At 42.9% G+C, this 12,782-nt stretch overlaps 1 protein-coding gene and 1 long non-coding RNA gene across 2 annotated transcripts in view; both read right to left on the reverse strand.

The window, feature by feature from the left end:
• Positions 1-6,226: 6,226 nt before the first annotated feature.
• The window catches only part of LOC147736904 (uncharacterized), a 271,087-nt gene continuing 264,531 nt past the window's right edge, over positions 6,227-12,782 (reverse strand). Inside the window, 2 exon segments of the mRNA XM_086952722.1 lie at positions 6,227-6,761; positions 6,930-7,837. Coding sequence (XP_086808848.1) covers positions 6,227-6,761; positions 6,930-7,837 — 1,443 coding nt within the window.
• The window catches only part of LOC147736905 (uncharacterized), a 102,543-nt gene continuing 97,643 nt past the window's right edge, over positions 7,883-12,782 (reverse strand). Inside the window, exon 4 of the long non-coding RNA XR_015307590.1 lies at positions 7,883-8,642. This is a non-coding gene — a long non-coding RNA (uncharacterized LOC147736905). The remainder of the gene's footprint in view (positions 8,643-12,782) is intronic.

Consider the following 12,782-nt stretch of genomic DNA (forward strand, 5'->3'; position numbering starts at 1 on the left):
AAAAGTCCTAAGGCAACTCAGGTATACCATACACAGAGACATATTGTATAGGGCAAATCACCTCCCTAATGGGGAAAACACCACCCAAAAACCTTGAAAGAAACAATAAAGGCAACGTAGCCTATGTGGCAGGACTAGGGATACAACATACTCCCCCTACTACACACCAACCAAAAACTTATGTGGCAGGACTAGGGATACAACATACTCCCCCTACTACACACCAACCAAAAACTTATGTGGCAGGACTAGGGATACAACATACTCCCCCTACTACACACCAACCAAAAACTTATGTGGCAGGACTAGGGATACAACATACCCCCCTACTACACACCAACCAAAAACTTATGTGGCAGGTCTAGGGATACAACATACCCCCCTACTACACACCAACCAAAAACTTATGTGGCAGGACTAGGGATACAACATACTCCCCCTACTACACACCAACCAAAAACTTATGTGGCAGGACTAGGGATACAACATACTCCCCCTACTACACACCAACCAAAAACTTATGTGGCAGGACTAGGGATACAACATACTCCCCCTACTACACACCAACCAAAAACTTATGTGGCAGGACTAGGGATACAACATACCCCCCTACTACACACCAACCAAAAACTTATGTGGCAGGACTAGGGATACAACATACTCCCCCTACTACACACCAACCAAAAACTTATGTGGCAGGACTAGGGATACAACATACTCCCCCTACTACACACCAACCAAAAACTTATGTGGCAGGACTAGGGATACAACATACCCCCCTACTACACACCAACCAAAAACTTATGTGGCAGGTCTAGGGATACAACATACCCCCCTACTACACACCAACCAAAAACTTATGTGGCAGGTCTAGGGATACAACATACCCCCCTACTACACACCAACCAAAACCAATAACGATAAAGGCAGACATTGCCTATGGGGTGACAGACCTATGTCACCCACAACCAAAAGAAGCAGCAGGACGAGGGATTCACATATTCCCCCTACTGCACAGCAACCAAAACCAAAAGTGCAACATGTGCAGCACATAATGCAGGACACACTACCCCTTTTCCATATATAAACAACACTGTCCAAAAAGCGTACAAGCACAACAACTCCCAATACACTTCCAATATGACCCCAAATACACACAATAATGCCCAAACATGCGCACTCTCAAACAGGACAGGACAGGACAGGAACATACAGTGAATGCTAAGCACAAACACACACTTAAAACATGCACTGATTAGTTAAGTACATTAAAACACATGCAAATCACAGTATAAATCAATTAAAGGTGAGAGAAGGTGTGCGTGTCACCGTAGACAAGCAGAAAAAATGGCCCACTCTGTTAGATTCACTAACAGCACGGCAAGGAAATGCATCTTTGAAAAACAAACAGTCACTCAACAGTACCTCTACGAAAGTCCCAAGTCCCTGCGCCAAGATGAAATGTTAATGTGCCACAAAACCACAAGATGGCACTGTTGATCGGTTTTGAAAATATCCAAAGTTGCTCAAAATAAACTCCGAATGGGTTCAGAGTTCTGCCAAGGAAAGGTTTGCATGAAGAAATGTTGTTGTTATCGTTCCGGTTGTAATGGTCATCTCTATGGTAACAAAGATGGTGGCAAGTTCAAGAACGTCATGCCGGGTGGTTACCGGCTTCAGCGTGCTCTCAAACATGAACAAAAAACAGGACGTCACAAAAGCTTTGCCAGCTGTGCTGCAAGGAGTGGTGAGTAACGCGTGATAGCGCAAGCTGATTACATTTGAATATTTGAACGTTACGCAAAGAGCACAGCCACATGACAGTTGCTTAACGAAAAAACCTCACTAGTGCTTAAATGTAAAAGAAAACCACACATCTCTTCCTCAAAGTGCGATGAAACGTGGGATACTTCAGAGCATTTAATTACGTGTTATCCCTGTGCTTCTCACTCCTCTCCGCTTCTCTCTGCCACATCGCACTTCATTAGCACAGTGAAGTAGTGTGGCTCACTGGTTAGAGGCGGCAGACCCGAGAGCAGAGGACGGCCCGGGACCAGGGTTCGATTCCCGGCGCGGCAGGTTTCTGGACCAGGGTCAGCGGACTCGATAATTCTCTCGCCTCGGTGCCCACTCTGATCAGCGATCACACTCGGCAACTCTGGGCATTAGCTTGCCTCATCTTCACTAACGACAATAAATCTGCTTTCAGTTTTCACACGCCGGGCAGCATACTGTTACAAAAATAAACTGCGGTCAAAAATTCACGAGCATTACATTAGTAAGCATTTTGAAATGGCTTTGTTGATTTATAGGCTCTGTTAACCAAACATGTAAAGCACAGCAAACCAAACGCTTGACTCATTTGACATATTTGTTCCGATTCGAACAGAGAGACAAAGAGTTGATTGTGCCATCCCACAACACCAAGACTTGTTGATGTTTTCTCCTCACCAGATTTGTACAGAGTCAAATACCGGACATGAAAAGCTTGCAGATCCTAAATAGTGAGGCAGGCCAGAAATGAAAACCACACTTTTTTTCCTAATGAGTACGGGGCTCAAATTTCCATGTCATTCTCTTTTTTTTGAGCAGCAGGGAGCACACTCTAAGCATTAAACACAGTACCCTCTATCCAAACAGCTTGTAGTAAATTACAGCAGACCAATGTTGTTAAGTAAAGTCAGTGAAACAGAAACTGGCACTTACATGAAAGGGCGACCGATGATGTGGTCACTGGTGGGGTCTTTGCAGTGCCAGGTTTTTTCAAATCCAAATTTGCTTGAGGTTCCCTTAGTCCAAAGTCCATAAAAATACACGCAGGTTCATAAATCTCGTCGCTAGTGTTAAAATAAGGATGATCTGTAGTCCATAGATGTATCCAGGATCCTAGCTTTATTGTTCACTTAAGATCCTTAGTACAAGATGTTATGTAGATACAAGAAACAGACCCCACCAGGAGCAGTTCCACTGCTCAGCCCCTCATACCAACTCACATCTCCTTACTGTTCAACCCTCCCAACATTCCCATGACATCATCAAGGGCCAAGCAGTAGAGCAGGGGCAAGCATAGGGAGGATGCACAAGCTACAATACAACAGACTCCTCCTTCTAGGACCTCCTTTCTGCCAACCCTCTGAATTTGTCACGCTAAAGCTAGCCCATCCTCTTCTCATTTTTTGACTTATGATATAATTGGAATTTTACCCCCTTGCATCATGACTTATGCACATCGTCACTTTAGTCCAGTGCAGAATCCCGTTCCTAGACCAACTTAGCTCTGCAACCCAGATGCCCTAGGGCATAATGTGGTGCTGTCGGCATCAAGCCTGGTATCCTCCGTTAAGTGGAAGAAGTAGAGAAATGAGCAGGAAGGAGGAATGGGCACAATGCAGATTCAAAGCATATCAGTTTGTATGTCAATGTTGGGAGAAAATATGTACCAGATAGGGACTCATACATGCATTTGTGAAATAAACATTCGTCCAATGGTTTTTTGGCGCTGTATTACAAATGCTTAGTACCCAACTCAGTGGTACACATACTCTGGTGCTTTATTTTCCTTAGGGGTCTTATTTTTAATAACAACTTAGATTTACTTCTGCTCCCATTCAGCAATCCTGGTATTGCTAACTGTCTTTTGAGTATTCTGTTTATGTGATTGGTGTTTACGAAGTGCTGGTAGTAACTACTGCTGCCTGCCTGATAGGAACTGTAAATATTAAGAGCAATTTGGAGAAATCACATATGTGTGTGAAAGAACAGGAGAGCAGCTTTCAAAGGTGCACACAAAGAAGAATGCAATATCTTAAATTTTTTGACAAAGTTGGTTCATTCGATTTACTTTAACAATGTAAGAAGGGAAATGTCCCTCCTAAAGGTAAAGAACAGCATGTCCGAGATGAAGATTATTTTATGGCAGTCATTTTGAACCGCGTTTATTTTTTTCCAGCTTGGTATTTCTCTACCTCCCTGATTAAATGAAGTTGAACATCTCACTATTATAAGCCGGGGCTTTTGCAGTAGCAACATCTTTTAAATACTAGCATGTCAACAAAACAGCTTGTGCTTTTAATATAAAAGTTGTGGTACCCGCACAAACATGTTACTTATTTTCACACTGGCATGATGTGTAAATCTTGATTCTGCTAACGAAGTTTCAAAAACAGTTTATTACTATTTTTTCTTCTGTGAATGGTGATAGTGGGGCGAGAGAGTCACACCTTTTCAAGGCTTGTTCAAATCAAGAGTCAGGAAGAAAAATATCGCCCTTAGTCTACATTCATTAGCAAGCCATCAAGAGTGCTTCTCCTGTCAGCAGGAAATAAAGACAACTTCACTTGGTATGTCAGTAACTTCAACAGTTTTACAAATTTGGAGAAACTGTTTCTAATAACGCTCTTTAATGAAACAACAAAAATCCTTGAAGGATAAATTGTTGGAAGAGGTTACCCCAGAAGGACTAAAGCAGGCGAAGAAGAGGCCAAGAATCATAGAGACAACCTCCTGCACCCTTATGCATGAGTAAGAGAAGAAAGCATGGCCGTGGTTCTCATGTATAATCCATCAGCAAATTGTATTAAAAGGATTATAAAAATAAATTGGAGAATTTTGGAGGTTGGTGAGACGAAGCTATCACTGTACCCCTCTGTTTGAACAGAGGTCAGAACCTCAGGAACCCTCACAACAATGACCGACATACATGGGGCTGATGGTGTAAGTACATCAGACCGTCTGCCCTACTTATGGTAGGCATTCTGACCTACTTGTTTCTCTTCAGGAACATAACAAAAGACTGGTTGTATCAAACAGAAAGAATCTATGAAAAATGACCTAGACTCCCTTGTAGAAACCTCTCAGGATATCAAGTACCTGATTTATTGGTTTTACAAAGAGCAAACTCTCACTTAAGGAGTAAAACCAAAATGTCTGTTGTGCAACCGTGTGAAAAATGGCAACGACTCAGCAAACTTTAGATGCTTTTAGAGGAGCTCCTGTTGCTCCTTGAAGACACAGGGATAGCCAGGTTGGTGGAGATGGCTAAATATGGTGCATGGTAGTCTAACGGGATAGTGGAGGTTGTTACGCCTGTTCCTCTGGCAGACCGTGGACCCCTGTCAAACTATAAATGAGCAGGAAAGTCTTCAAATGTAACTCAAAATAGAAAAATCACTAAAGATAGGCGGGTTGGATTTAGGGCAACAATGCAACAAAGCTTTACACCAGCCAGACCAAAGGCCCACCCACCATCCTTGTTTAGAGTTGGACAGATTGTCAGCCTTTCATCGGAAATCCCATCGAGTCTGTCAATGGAAAACTTCTCGAAGGGCTCGACGAAAACCCATCAGACATTATTAGATGAAGCAGTGCTATATAAGAACCTTAAAAAAAACAATTTTGTATTTGCCAAATTTATGTTTAAATCCCTGTGGTATTTTTATGGATTATTAACAAGAGGACTGCCAAGATACAGACATATTTTAGCTTTCCTAAATAAATCAGGTATTGATTGGGTAAAAAAGACTGAATTAAGTTCCCAACACAGCTGTGAATCCCAGAACTCAGTATTACTGGTAGCACTTCTCTCTTCATTAACACAGAAGGAGAGGTAGTACCATCTCAAGCAAAGAACCGCTTCTCACTCTAAGAGAAGGCACACTGGTGAGAATAGTCCCCTCTGATACCACCTGCACTAGACTCCCAGCTGAAAGCAGTCATGCTATCGAGATTTGACCCCTCTATTACCAAATAAACTAGGCTTCTTGCTGACATCACAAATTATCTATAAAGTTTAGGGAATAAATCGCATCTAAGATTGCCTTATATACACTCAGCAGTCAAATACCATGAATTCAAATACATTTGTTGTTTTATTACGTCTAAAAACATACATTTTTTATTAACATGTAACATCGTCATCATTGTATACATTTCATAGCATCATGATTGTTCTTGCTGTATCATAATTTAGTTCATGTTAATGTTAAAGTAAATCCTGGTACACACCTCTGTAGTGTGGTTTTTAAAGGCTCTTGGATGTCCATACATGGGTGATGTTTGGTTATGTATCATTAATACAGATCTATAAATTATTGGGTTTCAAATGTATTATGCCACTAATGGCCGTGCAAACCACTTGTTCCTAAATATAAATTCTCCAGTTTAGAACTTGTTGCTGTTAACGTGAAAGTAAAGTGAGTTTGACACTGGACCAAACCCCTGTAGTGTGTTATGTATAAGGATTGGTGTGCTGATGAGCAGTCTTGTTGCTGTTCCTCACTGGCTGGGTGGTGTGGTTTTTTTCCCCCGTGTGTGTTCGCTGGTGCCTCCGGAGGGCTGATGACTGACTGAATTTCTTCATACATTCACTGCACTGGAATGGTTTTTCCCCTGTGTGTGTTCGCTGATGACTCCTGAGAGTTAAGGAATGACTAAAACTACTTCCACATTCATTGCAATGGTATGGTTTTTCCCCAGTATGTATTCGCTGATGACTCCTGAGATTTGAGGAATCACTAAAACAACTTCCACATTCATTGCAATGGAATGGTTTTTCCCCTGTGTGTGTTCGCTGATGACTCCTGAGACTTGAGGAATCACTAAAACTACTTCCACATTCAGAGCACTGGAATGGTTTTTCCCCTGTGTGTGTTCGCTGATGTGATTTGAGAGTTGTTAACTGACTAAAGCTCTTCATACATTCAATGCACTGGAATGGTTTTTCCCCAGTGTGTGTTCGATTATGTTTTTGTAGGTCTGATGACCTACTACAGCTCTTTCCACATTCATTGCACTGGAATGGCTTTTCCCGTTTGTGTGTTTTCTGATGACTCCTGAGAGTTGAGGAATCACTAAAACTACTTCCACATTCATAGCAATGGTATGGTTTTTCCCCAGTATGTGTTCGCTGATGTGTTTGGAGTTGTGATAACTGACTGAAGCTCTTCAAACATTCACTGCAATGGAATGGCTTTTCCCCAGTGTGTGCTCGCTGATGACTCCTGAGAGTTGAGGAATGACTAAAACTACTTCCACATTCACTGCACTGGAATGGTTTTTCCCCTGTGTGTGTTCGCTGATGACTTCTGAGATTTGAGGAATAACTAAAACGACTTCCGCATTCATTGCAATGGAATGGTTTTTCCCCTGTGTGTGTTCGCTGATGACTCCTGAGATTTGAGGAATCACTAAAACTACTTCCACATTCATAGCACTGGAATGGTTTTTCCCCTGTGTGTGTTCGCTGATGTGATTGGAGAGTTGATAACTGACTAAAGCTCTTTCCACATTCATTGCACTGGAATGGCTTTTCCCGTTTGTGTGTTTGCTGATGACTCCTGAGAGTTGAGGAATGACTAAGACTACTTCCACATTCATTGCAATGGTATGGTTTTTCCCCAGTATGTGTTCGCTGATGTGATTGGAGATGTGATAACAGACTGAAGCTCTTTATACATTCACTGCACTGAAATGGCTTGTTCCCTGTGTGTGTTCGCTGATAACTCCTGAGTGTTGAGGAATCACTAAAACTACTTCCACATTCACTGCACTTGAATGGTTTTTCCCCTGTGTGTGTTCGTTTATGTACTTGGAGGTCTAATAACTGACTGAATTTCTTCAAACATTCAGTGCAATGGTACGGTTTTTCTCCAGTGTGTGTTCGCTGAGGTGTTTGGAGTTGTGATAACAGACTGAAGTTCTTCGCACATTCATTGCAATGGTATAATTTTTCCCCTGTATATGTTCGCTGATTATCTTTTAGGAGTGTTAACTGACTAAAGTTCTTCATACATTCATTGCAATTGTACATTGATTCTCCTGTATGTGTTTGCTGATGGTTCTTTAGTAGCGATGACAAACTAAAGCTCTTGCTGCTAGTGTATGATTTTTTTTTCTTGGTTAGGGTCTGTGGGTCAGGTTTATAATTGTCTGCATCCTATGAGTGCGTTTCCTGAGGAGCTAACATGGTTGATAAAGCACTATTCTAAAATTCCCGGTGTGTGTGTGGTATTTTGGGATGGTTGATTTCAGATTTCACAATGAAATACAAGACTCACCAACTACATATATTATTATTTTGGCAAGTAAAGCTTCTTTGTAGGTGGGTATGTCTTTAGATTGCATAATAGTTTTGTGTGTTACGGGTAAAGATTAGTCTTCCTCCTGGTCGATGCAAATTAGCACAGTCTGTTGTAGATCTAAGACCCTCTCTGTCCTTTACCCTTCAGTTGTCTGGCTCGACTACCTTGTGTTTTTCTCGTGCTCATGTGCCAGAAAGAGTTTATAATACACCTAGCACGCTGAATGGTGGTCTGCCATCATTACAGGAAGCAGAGCAATGCTGTATCTACCTCATACCGGACACATGATCAAAGCTGGTGGTGGAGGCCTGTTTATACAGGAGGTGGTTTGTCAGTGTTGTTGCCTTAATTTTCTATAGGTCAGTTCTTAGTCCTGTTGCGTGCATCCACTGATATGCTCTTGACTGCTTCTTCCAGGATCTATCGGTGTATATTCAGGGTCCTCAGTCTCTGACTGTGCAGATCTTTTCCTGAATATTGGAGCTCATTTTTTTTACCACTTTTTTCAGAATTGCACGATTACTGTCATTATTCACGATCCTTTGTGCATTCAAGGCAGGTTTCCTATTGGATGTAAAGAGATTTAAAATCATTAAATGGAAAGGTAAGAGAATGTGAATACCCAATATTTAACTAGTTGTAAAAGATATCTCTTCTTTACCATTTATGAAAGTTACCAAGAGATATTTCACCATACACAGATATTTAAGTAAATCTTTCATTGAACATGTCACTCTTACCTACTTCAGAAAAGGAGGTGATTTTCCAGTGTTCACAGAGTAACTTAGTACAGAAAGAGCACACACGGAAGGGCCTGAAAACTTGGTTGTTCGCTTCCTAGATTTCCTTATTTTGCTGACCCTGCTTTTCTTTTAATCTGCGTGTTGTGTTTGTCTTTTTTCAGGTTGTCAATAAAGCGCCGGGACACTCTTGAGTAGCCGAGCGCTATAAAAGACACAAAATAACATAACACGGAGCGCACTCTTGATAGAGGTACAGCTTTAGGAAGATGCAACATGGGCAAGATTTCATTTAAACACGAAGAGATAGTGGTAAAAGAGATGGATCAGGATGTGCTGCTGTCACTTCAGTTTCAGGAAGTGTATAACAACAGTAACCCTTTCAAGAATCATATCACAAACAAAACTCTTCAGGAAGTATATAATAAAGGTAACGCTCCAGGAAGTATATAAGAAATGAAGCTCCGTTCACTCTCTTCTTGACAATACGTTCCTGTTCACACTCGAGCAGCTGAAGTTCCAACTCCTGTCTTTACTTTTCTGTTTGTTAAGTTATCTTTGCCAGTTTCCTGGGGTTGGTTCAAACATTTGTGGGAAGATTACAGCATTGATTATAGAGATTCCATCACAACCAGTAATATACCTGTGATATCTCTGCTGTCAATACATGTCTGCTTTTTGTCTTTTTCTACCTTACCATGTCATCTGACTTAATGTTTTCCGTTTGGTGCCAGCATGCTACTCTGTGGGTGGATGGAGCGTTGGCAGAGTGGGACAAGATGTCGGTTGCAGGTGCATGCAGCATTTACAACTTTGGGCATTTCTTGAAATCAGCTTTACCTTACTCCCTGTTCATCGCCTTCCATACTCCCTTATGTCTGCGTACTCGCTCCACAGGGTTCACTCACAGCTAAAGCAGAGGAGTGACTCGATGCACACAACAGACATCAGGTAATGATCTGATAGACAAACAGCCATGCTTGGCAGTACCAGGATCACAAGCGTCATTAAAGAGGCTCGCCAGGGACATACAAACGGAGGAAGTGCACAGGTAGCTACTAATGAGGCACAAACAGAGGAGGCGAACCTGTAGGTACATGCTCCTTTTTCGGTCTGTTTCAGGCCTTTACTGGGCTGGGTATTGGTGTGCACTATATCTTATTCCTGCGGCTGATAGAAGCACTTGCTGCAGGGGTGTTACCACTTTGACCCTTTCCAAGTAGAGAGCAGAGCCTTAGATAGCACAACACCTGGAGACTGCCTGCCTCGAGGGGAAGGTGAGGGTCCAGGTGTGAGACAATATCAGCAAGGGACATAAATGGATCCTATGAAACACAGCCGCAGAGAGACGAAATCGTCAGCCTAGATGGAGAAGAACTGGGTCTTCCACTGTTTCTGGATCAGTAAGTAATATTGACTCTATCTAAGGTTAGAAGGCATAGAATTCCATAGGGTCAGAGCTAAGACATGGAAGGAGCAACCTCCTGTTCTGGCTCTGCTGTGACGAGGGATGAGGGCCTTGTTTAGATTGGCAGAGCGTAGTGTTCTGGAGGGCTTGTAAAATTGCATCCAAGCAGCTAGGCTGGGTTTTCCTTGCTTGCATGGATTTTGTGGGAGATGGAGAGGGCTTTGAACTTTGAAAGCTTTCCAATAGGTAGCCAATGGAACTTGCTCAAAAGTTGGGAAGAAGAGCTGAATCGGTTCAGAAAAGATTTCTTTGAGCCCAAAAGAGATATTTGCAAAAGTCCAGGAGCAAAATGACAAGGGATTGTACAATCAGTTGGCAGGATTGCCAGGAAAAGTATCCTATAATTGGATTGAGGTTCCTTAGGGTGCCAAAACAGTTCCCCTGCTAGAATCTTGACTTCGGTTTCAGAGGATGAAGAGCTATCCATCCATACCCCAAGGTTTTCTACCACCACTTTATGTTCGACGGGTACATAGTATTTCTGGACATCATTGATCACTCCAAAGATGGGTATGCCTGCCCAGCAGGAGTTAGGTTTTAAACAGTTGTTGTGCATCCATGTCACCACCGCTGTTACACAGTTTCTATATTTGAAACAACCGCTGGTCAACTCTGCTGACAGGGAAATAATTAGCTGAGTGTCGTCTGCATACAACACTGGTGAGATTCCAAAGGAATTAACTACCTTTACCAGAGGTCTGATGTGAATATTAAAAAGGGTAGGACTGAGCTCCAAACCCTGGGAGATGCCAGGAGCCAGTCCTCTGTGTGATGAGACGATAGGGGGGTGGTATAACTTGAAAGGACCACTCCTTTAAAAAGGAAGTAAACCAGGCCAGACCTTTGCCCTGTACCCCCAGGTCAGTGAGGCGAGTTAATATTATTGCACGTGAGACAGTGTTGAAGGCCGCACTTAAATCTAGGAGTATCAGAGCCTGGGATTTGCCAGCATCTGCAGTACTGCAAAGGGATTCAGTAACTGTTAAAAGAGCAGTTTCGCTGCTGTATGATCCAAATCCATTTTGGGAACAATCTAATATTTGTATTGGTCTAATATTTTGGTTAGGAGATTGTTTACATGTTTCTCCACACCCTTGGACGGAAATGACAGAAGGGAAATGGGTTAATAGTTTTCTGGCTCAGTGGCATTTAGTGAAGGATCACTGTGCGTGTTTCCATGATATTGATAGTTCTTATGTGCTCAGCGTGAGTTTGGCTAATTCTAGAAATATGGGTGTGACGCTCTCCTGAAATGTCAAAATATTATCTGGTTTAAATGGGTCATCTGGAGATCGAGATTTCACTTGACGCATTAAGGTGGAAATAGAATCTGCGTCATGTAGAGCCAATTGGTCCAAGGGAGCCCATTGCGAGTGGTAGGCCCCTGTGTCAAGAGAGAAAGGTTTGACTGTTTCCTCACCCCTGTTAAAGTAAAGATAAAGATCATTGACCAAGCTTGCTGCAGTGGCTGTTAGAAGCTTCCGCTTACTAGGAGTGGAGGTGGGTTTAATCAGGTTGTTCAGAACAGAGCAGATTTCCATGCTTTGGTGGAAGTCTCCGCTCGTTTTACATTGAAGTCTAATAGAGGCACACTCCTTTCGATAAACCTTGAAAAGGCAGATGGGTCTAGTTTATGCCACTACTTTCTCATTGTGGGGTTACCGGTAATGTTTTTTCAATGCTAGGTTTATCAATAGTCATAGGCACCAAATAATGGTTTGACCAGGTCACTGGAATAGGGGGAGCAGTTTGAAGGGTTGCCAGGTTGGATAAACAGGGTCCCGCTGATGGCCGGCCTCATAGTTGAATGTTTTACTAACTGAGCTAAATAGAAAGTGGCCAGGTCATTAGTAAAGTCCTGGATTTCTTTATTGTTGAAAGATTTAAGTCTCCAAATATGCTCAAGTTGAACAATTGAAGTGAGTGCACTCTATTAGAGATTCCCTGGAGACGCATTGGAGCAGAGCCGTGGCACTGAATACAGTCCCCAGGCTCCACCGCATGCCACATCACTCTTCCTGCGCCCGGAGGCGCTTAAAGGCAGCAGTGAGGTCCCACTGTGGGGGACACATCAGAGCAGAGCCATGGCACTGACTAGAGCCCTAAGGCACCACCACACGATGCATCACTCTTCCCGCGCCCAGAGGCGCTTAAAGGCCGCATCGGAGCAGGGCCGGGGCACGGACTACAGCTGCTTAAAGGCAGCAGCGTGGTACCTCTGCATGGGCCAAGGGCAGACCCATCCATGCCCGTCGGAGCCCAGAGGTGGCTGGGCCCCCCCTCTAACTTCTACACTCCCCCGCTTCAGGCCCACCATGGGCAAGAAAAAGCTGAGAGCAACAGAGGAGGTAACTGTTACCTCTTTAAATACCTTTCTTGCCAAGGCAACATCAGCATTAGAAGAATAAATCGCACTCACAGAAATGAGAATTTCGTTAGGGTTAGGGACAGGGCAGTCATCTAATCTAGTTGTTTCTCCAACTAAGGCGGGGTGTA

The sequence above is a fragment of the Lissotriton vulgaris genome, chromosome 1_2 (assembly GCF_964263255.1).
Source record: "Lissotriton vulgaris chromosome 1_2, aLisVul1.2, whole genome shotgun sequence".
Classification (NCBI taxonomy): Eukaryota; Metazoa; Chordata; class Amphibia; order Caudata; family Salamandridae; genus Lissotriton; species Lissotriton vulgaris.